Source organism: Canis lupus, chromosome 14 (assembly GCF_048164855.1).
Source record: "Canis lupus baileyi chromosome 14, mCanLup2.hap1, whole genome shotgun sequence".
In the NCBI taxonomy this organism is placed as follows: Eukaryota; Metazoa; Chordata; class Mammalia; order Carnivora; family Canidae; genus Canis; species Canis lupus.
This window is the reverse complement of record NC_132851.1, coordinates 47,517,342-47,543,259: the sequence shown is the minus strand read 5'-3', so window position 1 is coordinate 47,543,259 and position 25,918 is coordinate 47,517,342. Positions and strand designations below refer to the sequence as shown.

At 43.8% G+C, this 25,918-nt stretch overlaps 1 protein-coding gene across 7 annotated transcripts in view; it reads left to right on the top strand.

Annotated features, from left to right (window-relative positions):
* The window catches only part of USP46 (ubiquitin specific peptidase 46), a 94,205-nt gene that overhangs the window by 61,808 nt on the left and 6,479 nt on the right, over positions 1 to 25,918 (top strand). For all 7 annotated transcript variants that reach the window (XM_072775029.1, XM_072775030.1, XM_072775031.1 and 4 more), the window contains 4 exons: positions 692 to 921; positions 13,560 to 13,636; positions 21,972 to 22,055; positions 24,478 to 24,675. In XM_072775029.1, the coding sequence (XP_072631130.1) occupies positions 692 to 921; positions 13,560 to 13,636; positions 21,972 to 22,055; positions 24,478 to 24,675 (589 nt within the window). The remainder of the gene's footprint in view (positions 1 to 691; positions 922 to 13,559; positions 13,637 to 21,971; positions 22,056 to 24,477; positions 24,676 to 25,918) is intronic.

The following is a 25,918-nucleotide window of genomic DNA, read 5'->3' as shown; positions in this document are numbered from 1 at the left end:
TTAATTTGATTGCTGTCTCTTAAAGTTGTTGTAGTTTATATGTACCAGAATAAAAATAATCTGAGCAGGAAGCAGAGCACTCCCGAGTCTCGTCGTGAACATGATTAATAATGAAGTTTCACAGCTGCATTCATCTCTTGATTGTTTGTCCTTATGGTGGGGAACAGCAGTAGGCTTCTGGAATCATTCGTATTTGGTTTCAGAACACTATCAGATAGATACATATATCCCCCATCTCCCATATGTGTTTCATTTAAGCTGCTTCCAGTCTGGTCCAGGGTTTAATATGATCTTTGGGCAGAGACCCCAGTTGCTGTAGATAAATTGCAAAATGAATAATTGATCATTGGCGGTCACGTCATATTAAATATTGATATTTTATCCGGAAACTTATCAAATAATTTCTGGAGTCTTTTTGTAGAATAAATAAAAATTTTAGTAGCTTTTTATATATGAGATGACTTTAGGGAGATAGGGGGAGTGTAATTTTCGGCGGGTGGTAGAAAAAAAGGAAAGTGAACAAAAAAAGTCTTCTAGAATTTACGTAGTCAGGTTGCAAAATAGAGATGAATGTATGTCATGCCTGTCCACTTGACATTTCAGTATAAAAATTGAAGTGTGCATGTAAAATTAAGCGTTTTGTTTGCTTTACGAGAGCCAGAGATTGAAATAATGACCTTCTCTTTTCCAGATCTCTTTGATAACTACATGCAGCAGGATGCTCACGAGTTTTTAAATTATTTGCTGAACACTATTGCGGACATCCTGCAGGAAGAGAAGAAACAGGAAAAGCAAAACGGAAAATTAAAAAATGGCAACATGAATGAGCCTGCAGAGAATAATAAACCAGAACTCACCTGGGTCCATGAGATTTTTCAGGGAACGCTGACCAATGAAACTCGATGCTTGAACTGTGAAACTGTAAGCACTGAGAGGGCTTTCGGGTACTTTGCTTGTGCGTGTTTTGTGCAGACTGTGTGTCATGTGCATGAGTGCACCGTGATCCGTCTGTGTTGATGAGCCCCGGGGGCAAACTTTTAGAAGCATGTCTCCATCCAGGATGTCTCCGCTTGCTAACACAGACTGGATGAGGGCAAATCTCAAAAACTGGATTGCTCGGTGTCACGGGCACATTTGACCATCCACAAACTGTGAAATGTGAAACGGGACCACCACCAGTTATCTCGGAAAAAGTTTGCTCATGCGGAGGTCAGGTGATGCAGAATAGACCCTGTCTCCCCAGCTTTAGGGGAGGAATCAGCTGTGGGGTGGTGCACTTGAAGTTGGAAGTCGGGCTTGGCTTCTGATCCTGCTGCAGTCAGCTGGGTGGGCTCATGTGTTGGCTGAGTCTGGCACATAGTAGGCCAGGACTGTGAGGTGAACTCAAACACATGATCTACGGATGTCACATTTGCTTGGTATGTTTGACATCACGCTGTGAGTGGTCTCAGGATTTGGTGGCTCAGAGCCCAGCATTGGAGCCAGGCCGTGGAGTTTGTATGCTGGTTCTGCCGGCATGGGCGTACCATTCAGCCTCTCTGCCTTCACTCTCCTCATCTGTAAATTGGGTACAGTGAGTGCACGTGTGTCACAGAGCTGCTCGGGAGGCTGAACTGAGTTAGCAGTTGGAAAGCACATAGAGCCATGCGCGGTACTTTGCAAAAAGGCAATAAATGCCAGCTCTTCTTATTTACTCTTACTGCTAACAACATAGCCAGTCTCTGAGTTCATTAGGCGTCTCAGGAGTTTCGTCACATCATACGAAAAGTTCTATAGGATTGTGCATTTTGAGTCTCAGAGAGAGTAGCTTTCATTAGTTTCTGCGGAGGAACTAGGACCCAGAAATGGGTAAGAAGAAATGTGGATGTAAGTAGGAGGCTCTTGGTTTTTTGGCAGTCTTTCTCCTGTCCTTTTAAACAGTTTTTGAATCAGCATTCTCGTTTGTTCATTGTAGAAACAACTAGAAAACATAGCTAAGCAAAAAAGAGGGAAAAAGAGAGTAAAAGTTACCAGTGATCTCCTCTACCTAGAGATGATAAATTTGTAACATGTTCTAAAAATTGTGATCACATTTGCCCAGAGAGAACCACTCGAAACATTTTGAAATATATGCTGCCAAAACATTTTCTACACATACTTTTCTGTCTAGAGATCTTTCTTTCCTCCCTCCCTTTCTCCTTCTGGCCCTTTATATTTTATATTCCAGTAAAATCCAAGTGAATACGGAAGTAGAAGAGTAGAGTAAATCCCATATGGGTATTACTATGATCGTTAACACATTGGCCCATCTTGATCATTTTTTGTTTCATGCCTCTTCCCCCCACCTTTGCCTACCTGGTCATTTTTAAGCAAATCTCAGATAAGTTCTTGTTTCATTTACAGTTTCTTCATCACTTTGTTACATATCTCTAAAAGGTAAGACATCTTTTTTTTTTTAAACAAAAGTGTATCGTTATTATACCTAAAAATAATTCCTTTAAATCATTATTCACTTAGTGTTCAAGTTTCTCTGATTATCATATGTGTGTATATATACACACACACACACACACACAAATATATATATATATTAGCAGTTGGTTAATTCACATTAAGGATCCAAACATCCACCCACTGCTTCCCCCCCCCCTCCTTTTTTCCTTGCAATTTAGTTGTTGAAGAAATCATTTTTGTCCTGTAGAATTTCCCCCATTCTGGAAGCATCCTGTAGCATTACCAAGTACAGTAAAATGGCAGCATGTTTCCACCATCCTGCTCTGTTTTTATTTAACCCTCCTGTTTTATATTTCTTTTTCTTTCTTGCCTTCTTTTGTGTCAATGAAATATTTCTTCTTCTTTTTTTATTTTTTTGCATCAATTGTATTATTAGTTTCAAATTCTCCTAGAGGTTACTCTAGAGACTGCACTGTACATCTTTGCCTTCCTTAATTTTTTTACCACTTTCCCAACGTTGCCAGAATGTGTGGAATACTTCATCACCTTTTCCCTCTTTTGTGTTACCGTTTTGTAATGAACTCATGAGTTTTAACATTTCATGTGTTTTATTTTTTTCCAATGTTTTATTTAAATTCAATTCATCAACATACAGTAGAACACCCAGTGCTCATCCCATCAAGTGCCCTCCTCAGTGCCCGTCACCCAACATGTCATGTTTTTTAATCCGTTGAAGTTTTTTATTCTCTTCTCAATACTGAATGTATGTTTAGAATAACCTCACACACTTTTAAACATCAAAGTCAGGGCTATATTGTAAATAATTATAATTTGCAGATATATAGTCTTTTTTTCTTTCTTTCTTTCCTCTTTTTTAATAAGGGAGTATTCCTTGGCACCATCCTCCCCTTACCTTTTATATCTCTTCTATCCTTGAGGTCTGCCTGTTGTATCTTTTTAATCCCCTATTTCTCTCCATCCCCGCTGCTCTCACCCTGGCTCAGAGTCCACCCCCCCCCCCCTTCAGCTCTTGACTGCCATTCTCAACTAAATTGCAGTAACTTCTTATTTGATTTTCTGCCCTTTTTCTTGCCTCCTCCATGTTGCCGTCCTGTCCAACTTACAGCAATCTGTCTGTTCTTTGAATATTTGGTAGAACTTGCAACTTATTTTTGTACCCCTAAAATAATCGTTCAGTTTGGCTTGTTTTTTGTCCTGATAGGAATGAAATAATACAATATGTATTCTTCTGTGCACTGGGTTTGGGCTGTGCTTTTTTTGTGGAGTATCCTTGTGAGATTCATTTGTGTTGTTGCATTATGCTTTTGTTCATTCATTTTCATTGCCCTATAGTACCGTGCATGAATATAGGACAGTTCACTAGTTTATTTCACGTTGGTGGATATTTGGTTGTTTCCAATTTAGGCAACTATGAGCAACGCTGCTTTGAACATTCCAATACATAAAATAACAATACAGAAATCTTTTCTTTCTCTTTATATATATATATATTTACATATTATTTTATATATTTATATTTATATATTTTATATATTTATATTTATATTATATAATATATATATTTTTTGGGTCACATGGTATTCATATCAGAAAATATCAAATGCCCAAAGTGGTTGTACCGTTCTACACATCCTGTGAATGATCATTCTCATTCCTCCACATTGTTGTCTATACCTACTATTCTAGATGGCTTCACTTTGGGTAATACAGTGGCTGCGTAGCTGAGTATTATTTTCTTCAGTAAATACCTCCCCCTGCCTCGCAGCTGCTATGTAAGGGTCCAGACGCTGAGGATACAGTGAGAGCCTTGCCCTTCTGGAGCTTTCACATGGAAGATACACATTAATAACAGAATGAATAATGAGATTTGTCATTACGATGGTAAAGTGCTGTGAAGGAGAAGTACAGAGCACCCTGTGAGCTTATGATACATGAGCCTGAACAGTGGGGCATCGCATTTCTACATTTAGCCAAGAAACCTGCAGCAGACAGTGCAGCTGGCTGGTCCTTTTGGTTATCTTTGAAATTAGCACAGTTACTAAATCCATCTTGTGGAAAACTCCATGTGAGTTTTCAGGAAGGCTCAGATGATAGGCTCAGTCACATTTTAGTTTCTTTTCTTGTCCCTGACCAGGTTATTCGATCCCAACAAATGCAAATATCACACCCTCAAATATTTGTGTAGCAGAAACTATCATGTAGCCTGTTTATTCCTGGAGGGTCACTGTTAGATGTGACACCCGTGCTCAGAGATAACCTTCAAAATGTTTGGGTGGTGCCATAGTTTGTTATAATGGGATTCCTACCATAATACTTGGTTTGTGGAAGTGAGTGTATCTCTATGGAGGATGGCACTCTGAAAAACCTGTTTTGTTTTTTTTTTTAAACTTCTTAAAGTAATTAGCCTTGAGGCAGGAGTTTTCTCTGGAGTCACTTAGATAATCAACTCCATTTCTTAGATCCTTTAACTGGATGGGATCCTAGGAGTCATCCAATCCTTCCCTACTGGTGCCCGAGTCCCTTCTGTGACATCCCAGCCAGTTGGTCACCAGCATCTGCTGGCCCCTGTCCAGGGATGGGGAACTCAATCTCCCTGGGCCATGCATTCCATTTTTAGAAAGCTCTTAATTGTTAGAAAAGCCCTCTACTTTCTAAGAAAATACATAGCCTGCAGGCTTTTGTTGTTGTTGATGCTGTAGGATGTTGAGGACTTAGGATAAAAGAAGACCTAACATTTAAGTTTTCCTTCACAGGATGAGAAACATGGAGCCCCCTTTGAGTGATGTCTTCTGCCCAAGGCAAGCAGCCTTGAGATGGTGCTTCCGTCACAGTTGTGAAATCTCACAGTGGGCTTCAGCCCTCCAGGATCCCGAGCTGCACATTAGCCCCCAGGGAGCCTTGCCACTGTAGCCACCTCAGCTGCTAGTTCCTCCACTGGTGCAAAAAACTCTTGTGCCAGCCTTCAAGCTTTCAGAAAACAATGATTTTTTTTTTCCCCTTGGCCTCACCCTTTGTAAATGTTGCTTGTGATTGCAGTGCAAATGTCAACTGAGAGATTTATGGAGACACTTTCACTCTGCAGTACACTTGGAGAGACCGTTTGAAGGGGGTAATTCAGTGCACACTTCCCCACATAACCTTGATCGAGGCACTTCAGAATTGCGGCCTGGGGATTTTCCAGACTGGCCTCAGCACTCCTTTTGGCTGTTCTTTGCTTGGTTCATAAGATTTGCTGCGCCAATTGGAGCTTAATTTTGTCGTTGCTGTTGTTAACCCCCCTCCCAGCCCCCCTTTCCATTTAAGCTGAGTTTTTGCTTTACAAACCTGTGTTTTTTAGTGCTTCCTGGGGGCTTTAAGGCACATTTATATCCGTCACTAGAGCCAAAAGGTCATCTAAAGAACTACTTTATTAAATACCAGTTGTTCGGCTCCTTCTTGATTCGGCTCCTTCTTGATTCGTTTGCAGAGGTTGAAATGGATTCGAGCCTCAGAGCCCTTTACAGAAGAGGAGTGGGGATGGGGGATGTGGCCAGGGGAGGCCTCTCCCTGGCGATTCAGGGGGGCTGTAGTTACCACCTCTCCAAAGCCCACAGCCCTGCTGCTGCTGCTCGAAGGGCGCACTTTCGGTTCCTAGCTGATCATCGAGGAACCCCACCTGGCCACCTCTTCTATAAGCCAAGGAAAGGAGTCTGGGGATTAGAAGCCCATCTGAATATGATATTAATTACCCAGGCCCTTTGGAAAGCTCATGATTCGTATGTATCCCATACTTAGTAATTTGTCCTAATAATTGATCTGTAATTAATTGAACAGAAGAACATGTAGGATCGTTTAATTTTCCCAGATAACCTTTTTTTTTTTTTTTTTTTTTTTTTTTTTTTTGCCCCAAGTAACCTTTTAAACCAGTTTTGGGGGGAACTCGAGGCCCAGAACTGGGGAGAAGAAGAAACAATAAGATGTAGCCTGTGCTTGCTGAGAGTATTGTAGTCTTAGTGACATATATGTTTCCTTGGAGACAAGCTGTATTTTCACTTAGACCAGAATGAGATCCTTGTGTGTGGGAAGAAAATGGTTTCATTATCTGGCAGCTTTCTGGGGAGATGGAAAGGCAAAAGAAAAAAAATTGCTTGATCACCCATTGCTTTTGACTACAGCAGTCTGAGTCAGGGGGAGAGAAGAATTCTAATGGAAGGGTTTAGAGCCATGTGTTCAAATCCCCTAAGGGGCTGATCTGCTTGAGTTGTGCTTTCCTTTCTCACACTCTTAAATTCTGGAAGCAGCTTACATTGGGAATTGGGAAAGTTACAGTAACTTTTTTCATCTAGTTAATTAGGTTTGTACCTTTCTCCCCTCCCTAAAATAATTAAGAAGAGAAAAGATTTGCATCCAGCAGGAGACCATATTTCTCTGTCTGTGCCCTTCCAGTCAAGGCTTTCCTCGACTGGAATCTAATGCTCCCTCTCTAAATTATGTATGATTTCGGTTGGCTCTGATCTTTTTATTTTCTCCTAGAGAAGAATCATTTAGATTTAAAAAGTTTCACTAATTAAAAAAATATAATTCCTATGGGATTATGTTTTATAGACCAGATACAGGAATGTATAAAAAGAAAATCATTTATCATTCTGCATCCAGATGCCACTGTTGGCATTTAGATATTTTTCCATTTGTTCAGCTATATATTCAGGCATTTAGTAAATGTTTATTGGAGACCCAGGAAAGGCTAGAAATTATTTTATGTAGTAGGGATATAGCATTTAAAACAAACAAAAAAGATTGTCCCTCCTCTTTTGTTTACTATCATATACACACTTAAAGCTGTAGATTGCCCTTTAAGCACTGCTTTAGTTGCATCCCACAAATTCTGATTTTTCTTTTTCATTAGTTCAAAATATATTCTAATTTCTCTTGTGCTTTTTCTCCTTCGATCCATGTATCACTTAGAAGTATGTTGTTTAACCTTCAGTTATTTAGGATTTTCCTAGATTTTTTTCCTAATTTTATTGATTTCAGATTTAATTCTATGTGGTTAGGGAATATATTCTGTATTATTTCAGTCTTTTAAAATATGCTGTGATATGTGTTGTATCCTAACACATAGTCTATCCTGGTGAATGTACTTAAAAACAAGGTCTCTCAACCTTGGAACCATTAATATTTATTTTTTTTAAAAAAATATTTATTTATTCATGAGAGACACAGAGAGAGAGAGAGGCAGAGACATAGGCAGAAGGAGAAGCAGGCTCCATGCAGGAAGTCTGATGTGGGTCTCGATCCTGGGACTCCAGGATCACACCCTGGGCCAAAGGCAGGTGCTAAACCGCTGAGCCACCCAGGGATCCCCTGGAACCATTAATATTTAAAGTCAGATAGTTCTTTGCTGTGGGGGTGCATCCCTGGCTTCTAAACATGCTAGATGCCAGTAGCATCCCCCAGAAGGTGACAGTGAAAATGGGTCCAGACATTTGCTAAATTGTCCTTTGGAAGGAAAAGCTTCCTTGAATATGTATTTTATAGTTGAACAGAATATGTATTTCATAATTATTGAGTACATTATTCTAACGTTAGAGTTCTTCAGATTTTCTGTTTTTCTTGATTCTTTACCCCTAGTCTTTCCATTACTTACTGAGAAAGGGGTGTTAAAATATCGACCTATGATGGTGAGGGCACCCGGGTGGTGCAGTTTATTTTATTTTATTTATTTTATTTTTATTTTTATTTTATTTTTTTAAAGATTTTATTTATTCATGAGAGACACACACAGAGAGAGAGGCAGAGACACAGGCAGAGGGAGAAGCAGGTTCCATGCAGGGAGCCCGACGTGGGACTCAATCCTGGGTCTCCAGGATCACACACTGGGCTGAAGGCGGTGCTAAACCGCTGCGCCACCCGGGCTGTCCCTGGTGCAGTTGATTCTGCATCTGACTTGGTTTTGGCTCAGGTCGTGACCATAGGGTCATAAGGTCTACATCTTGGCTCCATGCTCAGCAGGGCGTCTCTCCCTCTCTGCCCCTCTCCTGGCTCGCTCACTCTCTTTCAAATAAATAAATCCTTTTTTAATGATTACAACTCGCAAAGCAAAAACTGACAGAATTAGAGGAGGAAATAAAATAATAAAGTGAAATAATCCCATAATCATGGTTAGATTTTTATTTATTTATTTTAGAGGAAAAGGAGAGAGAGAGAGAGAGAGGAGGAGGGGCAGAGGGAATCCTCAAGCCGACTCCCTGCTGAGCATACTGCAGGATGTGGGGCTCAGTCCCAGGACCCCTGAGATCATGGTCTGAGCCAAAATCAAGAGTCACCCACTCAACTGACTGAGCTACTCAGGTGGCCCAGTTTTTCTTTTTTTTTTCTTTTTTTTTTTTTTAAGATTTATTGATCTTACAGAGAGTGCATGCACACCTGAGTTGGGGGAGGGTCAGAGGGAGAGAGAGAATCTCAAGCAGACTCCCTGCTGGGTACAGAGCCTGAGAACACAGGACACAATCTCACGACCCATAAAATCACAACCTCAGCCGAAATCACAAGTTCTTCCCTCAACCAGCTGAGCCCCCAGGTGCCCCTCTTTTACTTTTTGAAAAAACTGCCTTATTGAGGCATACTATCTGCCATAAAGTTCATCCTTTCAGTAATTTTTAAAAATTTATTTATTTATTCATGAGAGACACAGAGAGGGATAGGCAGAGACCCAGGCAGAGGGAGAAGCAGGCTCCTCGCAGGGAGCCCGGTGTGGGACTTGATCCCGGGATCATGCCCTGAGCCAAAGGCAGATAGATGCTCAACCACTGAGCCACCCAGGCATCCCAGTAATTTTTTTTTTTTAGATTTTTATTTATTTATTCAGGAGAGACACAGGCAGAGACATAGACAGCGGGAGAAGCAGGCTCCTCACAGGGAGCCTGATGTGGGACTTGATCCCAGGACCCTGGGATCATGCCCTGAGCCAAAGGCAGACACTCAATCATTGGGCCGCCCAGGTGCCCTCGTTTCAGTAATTTTTAAAGTAATTTGGTGAGTTGTGCAACTATCATCATAATCCAGTTTTATAAAACATTTTTGTTACACCAGTAAAATTCCTTGTACCCAGCAATTAATCTCTGTTGCAAGCCCCAGGCCACCACTAATGTTTATTCCATTAATGTTTGATGTAATTACCAGTATGGGTGGTTTGGGGCCCCCTCTTTATTACTCATTTTCTATATATTCCCCCTCAGTTTTTTGTTTTTATGTTCCTCCTCCCTCGCTTTAAAAAAATTATGTTGATACATGTATATTTTGAATATATGTACATGTATATATGTATTTGCATAAACAATTCCATTTTAGTCTTCCTCTTGGTATATATTTGTGTGTGTTGTTGTTTCTCCAGAGATTCCAGTATACATCCTTTATTTTTCACAGTCCACTTACAGTTAATAATGTCACTGTTTTACATAAAACATAGGAAGCTTATAACCCACCCCCCCCAAAAAAAGGAAGCTTATAACCATACAGGTGCATATTCCTTCTGCCTGGCCCTGCCTTATGCGGTCCTCATGCTGTAGTGTTGTATGTATTACATTTATGTGTATTACAAACCCCACAGGGAAGTGTCAAAATTACTATTCTTAATGCTCTTCATTCTTTCTTGAGGATCTGGGTTTCCATCTGGTATCATTTCCCTTTGGCTTGAAGAACTTCCTTTAACCTTTTTTTTTTTTTGCAGTGCAGGTCTGTTAATAATGAATTCTCTTTATTTTGGCTTCATCCTTGAAGGATCTATTTATGGGCTTTTAAGAGTTCTGCATTGACAGTTTTTCTTTTTTAGCACATTAAAGATGTTGTTCCGCTGTCTCTGGCCTCTAATTTCTGATGAGAGATCAGCTTCCAGTTGAACCATTCTTTTGTGAAATGTCATTTTCCTCTCGGATATTTTTAAGATTTGCTTTTTGCCTTTGACTTGTAACAGTTTGACTGTGATGTGCCTTGGCTGGCCTTCTAGCAGTGTTTATCCAAATACTTGGTGTTTGTTGAACGTCTTAATCTATAAATGTATTTCTTTCACCAAGTTAGGAAATATTTCGCCATTATTTTTCAAACAGCTTTTCTGATATTTCGCCATTATTTTTCAAACAGCTTTATTGCTCTTTCTCTCCTCTCCTTCTGAGACTCCAGTTGTATGTATGACATTTTCTAACAGTTCTCTGAGTATCTGTTAATTTTTATTTCAATCTTTCCTTTTTCTTTATTCTTCTCATTGGTTAATTTTCTGTTGATCTGTCTTCAAGTCCACTTTTTCTTTCCTCTGTTATCTCCAATTCATTGTTAAGTCCATCTGGCTTATGAATTTTTCAGTTCTGGAATTCCCATTTGATTCTTTTCTTTTCTTTTTTTTTTTTTTTCTCTGTTTCCCTGCTGAGATTTCTTATGTTTTGGTTTGTTGTGAGTATATTTTACTTTACTGAGAATAGTTACAATAGCTTTAAAATTCTTGTCTTCTAAAAAAAAAATTCTCGTCTGCTAATTTTAACGTCTACATCGAGGACTGGTTTCGATTGTCTTAAGAATGTCTCCTATTTTTCCTGCCTTTCACACATTTTGTAGGTTTGAATGGTATCTAGGACATTGAGGATGTAAAACTTGGGAGACCCTAAGTTCTGTTATATTTTTTCAGTAAGTGTTAATGTTTGAGTTCCAGCAGGCAGTTTATCTTGGTTGGATGCAAACTACAAATCTGTTTCTTAGGTGGCAGCTTGAATCTTGGGTCAGCCCTTTGGTCTCTAGCTGAGTGCTGTGAGTGTATGGACTCTGTGCATAAGCGGCTCAGTGGTCAACCAGAGATGTGGGCAGACAGGGTTGGGAATACCCTCTCAGTTCCTCCCCTTCTTGCCAGTACACATGGTCTTCCCAGATTCAGTTTTCTGATTCCAAGGCCAGACAGACTGTATTTGTTCCCAGATTCCCATCTAAAGGCTGTGTAACCATGAGCTTACTCTCTGTAACTTTTCTCCAGGTGTGGACTCTGCTTCCATCTGTTTGTGTGGTTTCCCCAACACCTTCAGGTAGCTATTTTTATTTATAGTTATCTGAGCTCTATAGTTTTTCTGGAGGAGTGTTCGAATGGCAAGATCTTAGTCATTGCTGGAGCCAGCCTTTCATTTTAGCAAGGGGGCGTCAGACAATAAAAAAAATACAAATAAAACATTTGTAATATGAAGTAGTAGTATTGGTTACCTGTTGCTTTGCTTACAAACCACCTCAAAACCTCTGAGACTTAAATCAACTATCATTTATTATAATTCATTCAACTATGAGTTGGCCGAGGGTCACCTGATTTAGTCTGGACCTGGATGAACTTGTGTGTTTGTATTTTAGCTGGCTCACTTATGTATCTGCTGGCTGGCTAGGCATTTTGCTCTAGATTGGGCTTGGCTGGGGGACCTTAGAGAGAACAGCTCTCTTCCATGGGTCTCTCGTCTTCTTCCTGAGAATAGTGGGCTAGCCCGGGTTGATCCTTCTTATGATGATGACAGAAATGCAAGAGAGCGACTTCATAAGTGCTTGTTCAAGCTTCTGCTTATGACATGTCCTCTAACACTCCACTAGTCAAAGCAAGTCATTCAGGCTGAACTCAGAATCAAGGATGGGAAGCACATCTCTTGATGAGAGGATCATATGGCAAAGAAGCCAGTGTAGGCAGTGGTGAAGACTGGGGGCCTTTCATACATCCTACCATAGAAGTAACAAGTGCCATTTAAAAAAAAAAAAAGGGCAGAATGATGGAGTGTGTGTGTAAATATATACATGCCTTTTTTATACAAAACTGGAATTAGCTTATATGCGGTTGTATAGTCTATTTATTCATGTAATATTGTATGATATCCACCATGTAGTGAACCATTCCCAGTTCTTTGCCCATCTTAGGCCATTTATAATTTTTATACCCCTCTCTGACTTTTTGAGTGTCTTGTCTATTTCTGAAAGCACTTTACATGTATTATTTTATCTTTACAACAGCTTGATGAAATAGGTACTCTTACTGTCCTCACTTTATAGATGAGGAAACTAAGGTACACCAGGGCTAAGTAATTGGCCTACAGTCATCTACTGGGTAAGTGGCAGAGACAGGATATGGAACTGGAAAGTCTGTGTCTACGCCCTTTCTTGTGTGTACTAGTAAAAGTATAAAAGTCTGTCTACATTCTACATCTCCTTTAGATAAGGACCTACAGTAGAGTATTGGTCATAGGGTGGTTGTCACACTTAAGGGAGTGTTTTCTCATTTTGCTGCCAATTGACTGAATACTTCAAGGTTGTTTCTGTGCTAGTTTGCACCCCCTACCCCCCCCAAGAGAGGAAAACACCAGGCTTGCCAGTGTACGGCTGGAATGCAAGCAGTTTTACTCAGGGAACGTCAGTAAGTACAAGAGCCAGGCTTGGTGTGGTGTTAACCGCAGGAGCTGAGAAACAGCTGGGTCAGTGAGCCAGCTGCTGAGAGCAGTCCACAGTAGGGTGGCCTGTGTGAGCCAGGGCTCCAGGCCAGCTCCGGGTCCAGCAGTTAGCACAGTTAGCACAGAGCTCTGCAAATGATGGCTGCTTTCCAAGCTCGGGGACAGGTGCACGTGCGGTGAGTGTGACCCTCCAGCCCAGCACACATCAGGCTCCCTGGCCCCAAGCGCAGCTTGGATGATGAGGCTCGAGAGCGAGTGATTTCAGGGCAGACAGTCTGAAAGGTTGCCTACCTGAGTAGTGAGTTTTCGAAGTCTCTTGTCTCTTTTTCAATTTTTCTCCTTCTGCCAGTTTGGGCTGTATCAGTGTTTGTCTGATACTTCCTTCTTTGGAATGACGGGCAAGACGAGTGGGGAGGAAGAGAAATCTGGTTGAGTGTTAATTATTAAAAATTCTGAATCAAAGCTGGAACGGGACTGTGGTCAATTGAGAGTTGGGGATTTTCTCTAGATTGGGTTGTTTTTGGTGTAACTAGTTGCCAGCGAGTATACAAAACTGCACATGACTGTGACTGCATTTTGGGTTTTGGTTACCAATAAGTGTTCAAAATTTGACATACTATGTCCATTATGTATTTTGTACCTAATACTTTTTCTCTTTTTTCTTTGCTTCAGGTTAGTAGCAAAGATGAAGATTTTCTTGACCTTTCTGTCGATGTGGAGCAGAATACATCCATTACCCACTGTCTGAGGTAACCTCATGAATTCTGACTGTGATCTGAGCTTTTGATCAGGATAGTAAATAAGTGGGGGGGGGGGGATATACTATATTTCCTCAGGAGGTAATCTTCCTTTCTGTTAAACCCATATAATCCTATTATTTTCTACTTCTTTCCCGAGAGAGATTAAAAATAAGTATATGTGGTCTAGAGAAGAAGGATCCTGTGGAGAAGAAAGAGGATCAAGTGAAAGTTGTTAGTCATTACGTTTAAAAATAAATTTTAATCTTTAATACGGGTGTAGGCTTTGGCTTTCATCAGTCTGGCTCTCACATCGTTGTCTCTGACACACATGATTAATAAACGCTACCCATGCCTACGTGACTCTTTCTTTTTCTAAGCTAATTTGAAAAATTAGGTACTCTTGAGCTGAGAACCCATGAGGGAACTGCCTGTTTCTCCATCTTTGAGCATTCTGTGGAGATCAGTGATGGAAAGAAATTCCTCCCTGTTAGGGTTGAGAGGAGGTAAGGAGCTGGGAGTGCAGAACAGTACGTGCCTGGGATTCCATGCATATTGTTTGTTGACTTGAACATTGGAAATGTGCCCAGAGTCAGTATAGAGACACGATTCCCTTTTCTCTTCTTTTATTCCCTTCTTCCCCCTCCTGCTTTCAGTAGGTCGTGAGGACTTAGCAGCAGCCAAGCCCCACTCCAGACACTGGGCATGGCAGACTGAGAATCAGAATGTATGTTCTAGGGGGAATCCACAGATGACAGCTGGTGCTTTGAAGGAATGAAGTAGGTCTACAGAGTGATTGGGTGTGGGGATTCCAGTGTGGACCTGGTGGTCCAGGCAGGCCTCCCGTTGCTTAGGATACCATAGCTCAGAGACATTGTATAGCGTTGGACAAGGCACTGTTGATCTTTGTCAATGGCGACTGGGTGACAGAAGCGTTATTTCAGGAGTTCAGGTTACTTGGAACCTTTTAGGTTAGGTTAAGGGGACTGGCTGTGGTAGTTGGCTGTTGGAAAGTCATCTTGCAGGGTGATGGCACCAGCGCCAACATGGAGAGCTTCTTGGTTCATCTGCATGTCATGTGTCGTGTGGGGTTTGGGGAGCTGGTTGCTCTCTGGTTTCCAGGGGTCTAGGGCCTCCTCCACTCCCTGCACTGATGAGTTACCCAGTTACACAGCACTTCCTGCTGGAGTGGCCCACCAGCCCGTGTGTCCAAGGGCCTTAGGTCTAGGGGCAAGTATGTTAACTCTTTATTTGGAATGTGTTTTGTAGGCTAAGGTGGCCTCTTTTTCTTCTAAATGGTTCTGTTTATAGCATGAGTTCCTAATATTCCTGTGAGAAGAAGCCTTTTTTTTTTAAATTTCTCCAAGGTCTAATGATCACAGGGAGTGGAAAAAGTTATGGTTTTGCCCACTTTAGTTGCAGATGAAGGAATGGGAGGAAAGATACTATTTGCCTCTCCCCCTCCTTTTTTATGAGTTGGAGTTGGGGGGAATTTGGTTAGGTTGACTGCTTCTCCTCCCTTCAAAGAAATTCCTGGGCTGCTCAAAAGGGCAGATGGCAGTGGCTGTAGCTTTGAGATCTCAGTCAGCCAGGTAAAAGGCTTACTGGTTAGTTATGATTTTAATCTTTGGAGAAACTTGTTATAAAGACATGTAACTCAGATTTATGTTTCATTTATTTATTTAAGAAATGTATGTGTTGGTCATGCATACCTGACAAAGGTAGGCTGGAGGCATTTGGAGATGTTAAAGCTGGGATGGGAGAGGATGAAAGAGCTTTGGAATGCCTTTTATTTTTTAGATTTTTTTTAAATTTTCAAAAAATTTTAAAGATTTTATTTATTTATTTGAGAGAGTGAGCGAGCGAGAGAGCATGAGCAGGGGGAGGAGCAGAGGGAGAGGGAGAAGCAGACTCCTCGCTAAGCAAGGGAGCCCGCCATGGGGCTCGATCCCGGAACTCTGGGACCATGACCTGAGCTGAAGGCAGATGCTTAACTGACTGAGCCACCCAGGCGCCCCAATATTTTATTTTTTAAAAGATTTATTCATTTATTCCAGAGAGAGAATCTCACAGACTTCCCCACGTGCAGACAAGGGGCTCGATCTCATGACCCTGAGATCGTGACCTCAGCTTGAAACCAAGAGTTGGATGCTCGGGGGGGCTGAGCCACCCAGGCACCCCTAGATGCCTTTTAAGCAACACTAGATTTGCATCTGATCGGACTGACCGGGCTGGTATTCCCAGATCGCTTGCCCTGCCCCTCTTTCACATCATCCCTAAAGTAGAACTTGACTGACTTCCCTATATCTGCCCTCACACAGGCCTGAGATCTCACCACCACCCCAACAGGAAGACAGACCTGTGCTGGGTGTTGCCACTCACCCTCACGCCCGCGGAGCTCTGGCCTGGGAGCAGTGGCAGCTTTCTAACCTATCCCAAAAGAAAGAAGTGCCAATGCCTGAGAAGGGCCCAGGGAATCAACGATGCCAGCTGGTCCCTTAGCGTTTTCCACCTGAGACAAAAGAGGAAGAATGGTTTTGGGCCCCTTCCATGGTTCTGTTTGGTTTGCATTCTTTAAGGGTCTGGTTTTCAAATCAGAACTATGAATTTTCTCCTTACCATCTGCATCTCTCCTGCCATGTGATACATTCTCTTTCTTTCATTCTGATGACCAAAAAGAAGCCAAAAATCAAGGTAAAATTGTAGGATTTGCATCGTAGGATTTGAGGTCCCTGCCACCTCCTTCCAGATGACCAATTAACAGTATGTTTTCCCTGCTTTTGTCCCAGAGGAATGATGAAATAAATAGTGGTTAAACTCAGGGTGCAGGTCTCTAGGAACCGTTAAATCCTTACCGTAACAGAACTCGAACCCTGGCACCGCCGACCTCGGCACCATGTCTGAGGCAGGGTGAGCCAACTGTATCGTGAGTACCGAGACTGTTTTTCCTTCTTTTGAAAAGTTCAGGGATGGCCTCGGGCAAAAACTTCATATACGTGGAAGTTTATCTTAATTATCCTTCCATGGCCTTTTGGGTATTTTTTGCCTTTCACTTCGTGCCTCAGCCCCTCCCTGTGGCTCCTTCACAGAAACCTCTTTAAGCTCCAGGAAACCACTTCTCCTTCCCCTGTCTTCCTTGAGTTGAAAACACCTGTTCTCCCAGCACTGGGGAGGTCAGCTGGGAGGGACGTAGCTCTTCATTCTCCCTTAGCTCTATTTTAAAAATTTATCTACTCAGGATCCCTGGGTGGCGCAGCGGTTTAGCGCCTGCCTTTGGCCCAGGGTGTGATCCTGGAGACCCAGGATCGAGTCCTGCATCCGGCTCCCTGCATGGAGCCTGCTTCTCCCTCTGCCTCTCTCTCTCTGTGTGACTATCATAAATAAAAATTAAAAAAAAAATTTATCTACCCTAAAATGAGTTCCTTTTCTACTTATTTTGAGAAACCTCCTTTATTTTAAAAATCTTGACACTCAGCGTGGGGCTCAAACTCACAACCCCAAGCATGATACTGACCGAGCCAGCCAGGTACCCCTGAGAAGCTTCTCTATACTGAGTTTGTACGCATCCCTGCCAGCCATCCAGTGCCACGTTCCTATTTATTGATTTCTCTATTTCTCTGACCTATGTCTGATTATTATTGATATATAGTATTTTCTAATATTTGACATGTGTCTCTTATGGATTTCTTTTTTCCATCTTCTTTAATATTCGAATCAATGGTTCTTACATTTTGGTGTGAATGAAAGTCACTTTGGAGAAGTTGACAAAATAGAGGCCTAGTTTCTATTCAACTTCAGTCAGCTTGGGCGTCTTTTTTTTTTTTTTTTTTAAGGTTTTAATTTTAATTCCGGTATAGTTAACATGCAGTGTTATATTAGTTTCAGGTTTACAATATAGTGATTTAACAATTCTACACGTCGTTACTCAGCGCTCATCACGGTGGATATACTCTTTTTTTTTTTTTTTTAACATTTTATTTATTGATGAAAGAGAGAGGGGCAGAGACACAGGCAGGGGGCAGAGACACAGTCAGAGGGAGAAGCAGCCTCCGTGCAGGGAGCCTGACGTGGGACTTGATCCCGGGACTCCAGGATCACACCCTGAGTCGAAGGCAGGCGCTAAACCGCTGAGCCGCCCAGGGATCCCGATATACTCTTAATCCCCGTACCTATTTCATCCCTCCCCTCCACACACCTCCCCTCTGGGAACCATCAGTGTGTTCTCTGTAATTACTAGAGTCTGTTTCTTGATATTTCTTCCTTTTTCTCCCTTTGTTTTTGTTTCCTAAATTCTGCATATGGGTGAAATCATAACGGTATTTGTCTTTCTCTGACATTTTGCTTAGCATTATAGGTCCATCCATGTTGTTGGAAATGGCAGGTTTCATTCTTTTTTTATGGGTGAATAATATTTACAGCTAGATAATATACACACACACACACACACACACACACGCGCCTTCTTTATCCATTCATCTATGGAGGGACACTTGGGCTGCTTCCATAATTTGGCTCTGGCTGTATCCAACCTCCGTAAGCCTGGGCCTCTATTTTTAATTTATTTTCTAGGTGATTCTAACACCACCAGAGTTTGAGATCCACTGCTCTAGATCTTTGCTGCTCAGGCAGTGGTCCTTGGGCTAACAACCATCGGTATCACCTGGGAGCTCATTGGAACAGCATCTTAGGTTGAATAAATAAATGAATGAATGAATGAATGAATGAGTGAAACAATCTGCATTCAGACAAGATCTCCAGGTGATTCAAATGCATGTTAAGGTTACAAAGCTCTGGGAACAGCGGCTCTCAGACTTCCAAGCCTGCGAGAGCCACCTGGGAAGCTTTACGCTCTCAGCCTTCCAAGCATATTGGAACCACCTGTTCTACCTGGAGAGCTTCTGATGTAATTGAGTGGGGGCCAGGGGCAGGGATTAGGCATTGAGATGGTTTTTGAAAGCTCCCCAGGGAATTCTAATGGGCAGCCAGGAGAACTGCTGATGTCATCCTTAGAACAAAGCTTCCCAACTGATGTGCCATAGGAAATAGGTTACAGGTGTGTGTTGATCCCCCTGCACTCCTGGGAGGCCACGCCGAGCCTGGAGCTGCCAGGGCTCCAGGGCAAGCCAGAGGAACAGCCACATCGGTTTGCCCTTCTCCATGGTGCCATTTGTTATGTGGATCATGACATGACAATCGAGAAGCATTGCTTGAGATTTTTTTTTTTTTTTTTAATCAATTACTGGGAGCAGCCGGGTGGCTCGGTCGGTTAAGCATCTGCCTTCGGTTCAGGTCATGATCCTGAGTCCCCGAGTCTGGCTCCCCACTCAGTGAGGCGTCTGCTAGTCCAGCTCCCTCTGCCCCTCTCCCCATCCCCTGTGCACACACTCTCTCTCTGTCTGTCTCTCAAATAAATAAAATCTTTAAACAATTGAAAATAAAAAATCAATTTCTGATCTATCGTGCTGAGTGGAAAAGTTACGATTGTAATAAAAAAATGTATCAAACATGGATGTTACCTTGGACACACACAAGCTGTCATTACAATAGTCTTTCCACCCAGAAAGTCTTTCTTCAGTTTTTCAAATTTCCTTGTATACATTTTTATAAGGTTTCATAATTTCCTTTGTAAAGACGTCTACTTCTTACTAGATTTATTCCCAGAGTATATTTCTGAATGATGTTTGACTGCTCCTATGACTCTTTTTAAAAGAAATACAGAGTTTTGTGCTTTCCTGCAACTTTGTGCTTTGGTCATTATTCCTGAGCCTCAGAGAGCCTCTGTACTCACTCCCTCCTCTTTGACTTTCTCCTTGAAAGGTTTCCTCAACCTTTGTTGCCTGCTTTTATTCCAGCAGCTGGTCAGCATCTGTACAGACAGACCTGCTCTCCCTCTGAGTTACCCGCTGGGGTCAGCGCCTTTTCCTAAGTTAGCCTCATTTTCCAGTTCTCAGTCCACAGGTGCGCTGGAAGCATTACCGTGTCTCTCTTGAAGCGTGAGCCCCTGGCCAGCTGGGGCGGGACAGGAGGGTGGTCATTTGTAAATGGGGCCTGCTCATGAAGTACTAACTTCTGCTGTATTTCCACCTATCTGGGTCTGCCAATACTTCAGAAAACTTTCTTTGAAAAACAAGAGTAGAAAGTATTTAATTTCTTATTCACTGCTCCGCTTGCCTTGATTATCCTGGCTCTTGAGCTGGATAAAGAGTTAGATCTGCGGTAGACATCCCAACGATGTGAATCTCCATCATCACCCAAACTCTCCTCCCCCTCTCCCTGCCTCCCACGCACCAGTTCCACACCAATCCTGTGTAGGCCAAGAAAAGTGTTCACATCCGTTATTTCATCAAGAGTTAGCCTGCGTTCATTCAGCTGAGTCTGAGCCTCTCTTACGCACCAAGCACCCGATATCTGAGAGTAGAGTGTAATTGCCTTCTAAATTGTTTTCTTGCCTCTCAGCCTTCCAATCCTTCCTCCACAGTGCTGTCGGACAAGGTGTTCCTCAAAAGCACTGTCTGATTATGTCTCTTCCTTGCTAAGATCGGTTAGTGGAATTCTAGAGCTTCCGAGGCCCACCCTGTCCCTTGCCTCCATGTGCCTGTGCTGCCGCGGCCCCTGTGTCTGGGGTCCTGGACAGACCTTCCCTCCTGGCACACCTTCCTTCTTGGAGAACCTGACTTCAGCATCATCCCTTGGAAATGACTTGCATTACCCCAGTTCAGGTTCATCTCTCCTTCCTTTGTGCTTTCCCCTGGACTTTATATGCGTGCTTCTGTCCTCACCCAGCCAACGGATGGAGTGCCGTGCTGCATCGGGCCTGTTCTGCGTGCTGGGGATGTGGCAGTGAGTGAGATAGACACAGAGAGGGGAGGCAGGTAATCAAATAAATAGGAGGATGGTTTCAAATACTTGCTAAGTGCTCCGAAGAAAACAAGACAGCAAGCAGGATAGAAGCTGAGTGGATTTGCAGAAGGTGGGCAGAGGAATCTTCTCCCAAGAGGTGACATTTATGCTGAGCTCTGAACAATGAATGGAGCCAGCCACAGAAGCATCTGGAAAGGAGCTGTTTAGGGAAGCAGCACCTGTAGAAGCCAGGATGGCTGAAGGCCAGTGATGGGGTAGGGTAGGAGCTGAGGTCAGAAGAACAGTCAGGGGTCTGAGGACGGAGGGCCTGTCGACCATGGCAAGGTATCTGGATTGTATTCATTCCTAAGTGTCCTGGGGAACTGCTGGGGGGTTATCAGTGGGAGAATTGTGTGGAATGATATTTTTCAACCTACACTGAACACTGCCTGTGGCTCACTTGCGCGTGTCCAGTGGCCCGGGGGCCAGCGTGAGGGCAGGTGCTTCTGCGAGCCCCCAGCACCAAGGCCAGAGTACTGTTGATAAACGTTTGCATAGTGAATGACGAGCAATCTGGGTTTTCTTCTGATAAGCTCTGTTCAAGTGTGTGAGTCAATAACAGCATGTAAATAACATTTTCTGTTTAATAAAATCTGATCATTCTGGTGCTAGGACACTCCCTATGAATAAAGAAATATCACAGGCTTTTTCAGGACTCTAGGGTATTATTATATTCTGGATGTTCTTAGCCTTTGAAGCAGTACCACAGGAATGTTAAGTAGGATCTCAATGACCAGAAAAGAATGAGAAGCCATGACATTTAAAAAATGAAAACTATAAGTGGTGCAGTAAAACCTCCTGATAGGGGTGGCTACAGATATAACACTGCAGTGGCGTTTGTTCTCAAAAGGAGCCGAGGTGCAGAGGGTGCCGGGGAGCCGGGGATTGTAGGAAGCGGGCATCTCCTTCCCGTAATTAGGGATTTTCTTAGTTCAATCTAAGGGCAGTTGTATATGATTTAAATTTCATCATCTTTACCTTTGTGCTCTTTGAAAATGTAGACCACCTGAGATACACCGTTTTTCATTACACGATAATATCGCCTTGCATTTTACGTGATTGACTTTTCTGGGGATCTTTCAGTGTAACGATGGGCGTTTATAATAGTATTTATCTCTTCTAATTTGTAATCTCCAGGTTACAGGTAGTTTTGTTGAACCTTGAGATTTTTTTTTTTCTGAATCATTTGGAACCTTGATTTATATTTGTCTGTGGTCCCGTGAAATAAAGTTCTCCTTGAAAATCTCCAGTGGTGAACTCCTAACCCAGGGCAGCAGACGCGGTCCAAATGGCAGTCATAGCAGCCACTCATCAGAAAGATCTTTTCTCATTACTTCTTTCCCCATGTCCACTTAAAAATGGCCCTAGGTGTAATAAAGGGTTTAAAACGTGGTACGCCACGTACATTTTGGACTGTTTTCTGAGTTGAAAATATTTTTCTCTGCAGGGATTTCAGCAACACAGAAACCCTGTGTAGTGAACAAAAATACTATTGTGAAACATGCTGCAGCAAACAGGAGGCCCAGAAAAGGTGCGTAAAGGATTTAGCCCAGGGGGTGGCTTTGTGTTGAGGGAAGGAACCGTGTCTGATTTTTGAATCCCAGTTCCGTGGGCTCATGGCCAAGTAGCTTTGGAGAAGTCAATTGCCTTCCTCCCTGGAGAAACCAGGAAAAGAATGCCTCCCTTGGAGCCTTGTCCATTTGCGTGATTGTTGGATCATTTGCTCATTCATTCCTTCATTCAGCAAATGTTTATTGTGTGCCGTGTGCCAGATCCTGTGTGGGGCGAACGAGTGGTGGTCATATAGAATTACTATCCCCTTGGGATGAAAGGCAAGTTATAAAAAAAAGAACTTAGCATTATAATCCGTAGTAGATCTCTAGTAATGTTGTTGATATTGCCTAAGTATCGGAACTTCCTATCCAGAGACACAAGAGTTTAAAGAAGTTAATCATTTAATATGGAAACACGAGGAAATCAATAACACATCAGTTATATGGATAGGTGATAAGAAATCATCACGTTTTAAACTGATAGAGGATCCATGGTTGCTTGTCCTTTTACTACCACCAGCCGCTTACAGCCCCTGGACAGCGTGCGATAGATAATCAGGGATTCTCTGTTATCTGCCCCAGAAGTCAAGAAACTTGACATGTTAATTATCCCATGAGGCCTCACTGTGAGTTAAGCTCACCCTGCCCACGGTTGTGGAATATTCAAAATAACTTGCAGAAGCTCATTACTGCTGTCTGAAACCTTCAGGGGTCTAGAGCTGAGGTGCAAATAATTTCTCTGCCCAACCTCCTCTGCTCTTTCCCCCGACTAGACGTGCACGTCTTTCCTTGCTGCATCAGAGCTTATGAAAGGTTAGTCATAAAAAAAAAAAAAAAAAAAAAAAAAAAAAAGAAAGGTTAGTCATCCTGCCAGATGGGAATGGAGGTGATAGGCTTTCGTGTGTGATCAGGGCAGCTCATTTCTGCTCCCCGTCCTTAGCCTCTCAGTCTGCCCAAGGCCAGCCGGCCCTTCCCGCGTGGGATGGAGGTGCGTACTGCTCAGCCCTGGAGGTTTTATGGGTTCAAATATTCTGTGTTCCAGTGAAATGTGGGGTTCCCCATGATTCTTAGGTTTCTTTTCTTTAAGACTTTATTTAGGGATCCCTGGGTGGCGCAGCGGTTTGGCGCCTGCCTTTGGCCCAGGGCGCGATCCTGGAGACCCGGGATCGAATCCCACGTCGGGCTCCCGGTGCATGGAGCCTGCTTCTCCCTCTGCCTGTGTCTCTGCCTCTCTCTCTCTCTCTCTGTGACTATCATAAAATAAATAAATAAAAATTAAAAAAAAAAAAAAAAGACTTTATTTATTCATGAGAGACACAGAGAGGCAGAGACAGGCAGAGGGAGAAGCAGGCTCCTCGCAGGGAGGCCGATGTGGGACTCGATCCCGGGACCGGGATCATGCCCTGAGCCAAAGGCAGACGCTCGACCGCTGAGCCACCCAGGCATCCTGATTCTTAGGTTTCTGCTGATGTTGTCATATTGCTTATTATTTTTTTTTCATATTGCTTATTTTTACAATTGGGGTTTTGCCTCCATAGATGCCTGAACAGTAGTCTTTTAAAATTTGCCCTTTTCAAATAACACACATTGAAAATGTATATAAGCTGGGCAGCGTTGACGCTGACTCAGGATGGAAGGTGACCGAAGGTCCTCTATGCTAGCAGAATCATCTACATAAAATGTTTTTGTGATTTTTTTTTTTAACTGAGAAATATTAATGGTCACTTGGTGAAAAACGCTTTCTGTGTTCATGTGAGTTTGGGAAAGGCTGCATCAAACAAGAAGGAACAGTTCCTTTCTGGAAGGATCTCTCAAAACCTCCAGTTTGCCAGTGTGCAGGGAGGAGCCTCAAAATAGGTGGCCGCAGAACCCCAGCCTCTGCTAACACCTCGAGTGCTCCAGCAAGCAGGGTTGGGGAAAGGTGGCCCTAAGCGCCTCCCTCCTCTGAATGAGGCGCACAAGGGGCTCGCATCTTTTTTTTTTTTTTTTTTTTTTTCTCGAAAGCTGCCACCTGTCCTCTCCGCTGTCTCCAGGTGGGGTGGAGGGAGGTGGAGCCGTCCAAATATCGTTCCTTTTCTGGAAGGCAGCAGGCAGTAAGGGAGAGCTACCGGCCGTCACATTTTTAGCGCTACGACGATTCAAGACTGTCTCATTTGACCAAACAGAAACAGAGACCTGCTGTCGCACTTGGCTCTCGCTGGCTGTGCCCCAGTTAGCCGAGCAAAGTAGGTTAGGCCAGTGTGTGTAAGCAAGCGTGCTTGGATTCCTGCAAGTGGTTTGGCTGTTTGCTGGCTCGAGGTCCGGGAGACCCCGGCCCGCCCCCCATCCGTGTGGCCGCAGCGTGTCTGTCCCCCTGACGGCCGCTGGGGATGGCTGATGTTCTGTTTCGTGGTTTCTCAGGATGAGAGTGAAGAAGCTGCCCATGATCTTGGCCCTGCACCTGAAGCGGTTCAAGTACATGGAGCAGCTCCACAGGTACACCAAGCTGTCCTACCGGGTGGTCTTCCCGCTGGAGCTCCGGCTCTTCAACACTTCCAGCGACGCCGTGAACCTGGACCGCATGTACGACCTGGTGGCCGTGGTGGTTCACTGTGGCAGGTGAGGGCAGGCGGGGGGCGGGGCCCGGCCCCAGCTGCACCCTTCCCTGGGCCGCGGGACTCCGCGATGCTGGCCCCTTTTGACAATGTCATCCAAGGTCTTCTTTGTCATTGCGAGAAAAATCTAAAATGTGCTGGTACAAATATTCTTTGTGCGGTGTTCAGCATTTACCCCATCAGAAGAAAGAGAGCAAGAGAGAAGGATCCTAGTTATGGAGATGTGGTGTGTTTGGCTGAAAGTCCTTTTGAGCAGATATCTATATATTTTTTTATCCCATAGCTATAGATACAAGCATGGAAAAGTCTGCTGACATGCGCCTGTTTGCCATCCTTTGCACAGCTGGGACGGGTTCGTGTTCTCCCCCCGCCCGCCGGGGGTCTGGGGTGGGCACATCCCCCAGCAGGCATGTTTTCTTCTCCGTCTACGTGGACTGGATTTCGGTGCACACGTTTTGACGGGAGGGCGCGTGGTTGCCCTCAGAGGAGGGGACTGACTGACTTCTCCCCCTGCGTGGTCAGAAACCCAGCTTCGCCTCCACAGCACCTCGTGTTTTGCCCCCTGCAGGGTGACTTGAAGTCACAGGATGCTTTCCCACATTCTCGGGATCCTGGGTGTCGGTCAGTAATAAGCCCGCTTCCTGTTTGCCCCCGAGCAAGGGTCCTGCCGGCAAGCACACAGGAGCCTGGTGATCTGGACACCAGCTGTGAATGCTGGGTGGGAGCCCACAGCAGGAGGTGGAAGGAGGTCCGGGCTGGCGGAGCCTGGGACCTGGGGGCCGTGTGGCCTAGGGGGCACGGGGGCTGCTGCGGGCAGGCAGTGCGGACACAAGTGCTCAGATGTGTAGGGCACAGGGGGGTTTCAGTAGGGATATCTGGGGCGGGGGGGACTAACCGCTGGGCCGCTGGAGAGGATGAGGTGGACACTGTCAGGGAGACCTGCAGGATGAGTGGAGCCTGGATTCTGGAACAGTTTCCATATGGGGGGCAGGGGTCGGAGCAATCCTGGTGTCGGGGGTTGGAGGAGCCCTGGCGTCAACTCAGTCATGCTACTACTACCTGGCCTTCATGAAATCTTCCCCACCGGAGGTGGGATTGTCCTCCCCCATGGAGCAGGGCCGGCTGTGCACGCGGGGCCCACGTGGCCTTCGGCTGTGGGCACTGGGAAGCCCAGAGCTGAGCTCTTCCTCATCCGTGCCGCGACCTCCTGGCACAGGTGCAGCAGGTGCACAGTCCCATTCACGCAT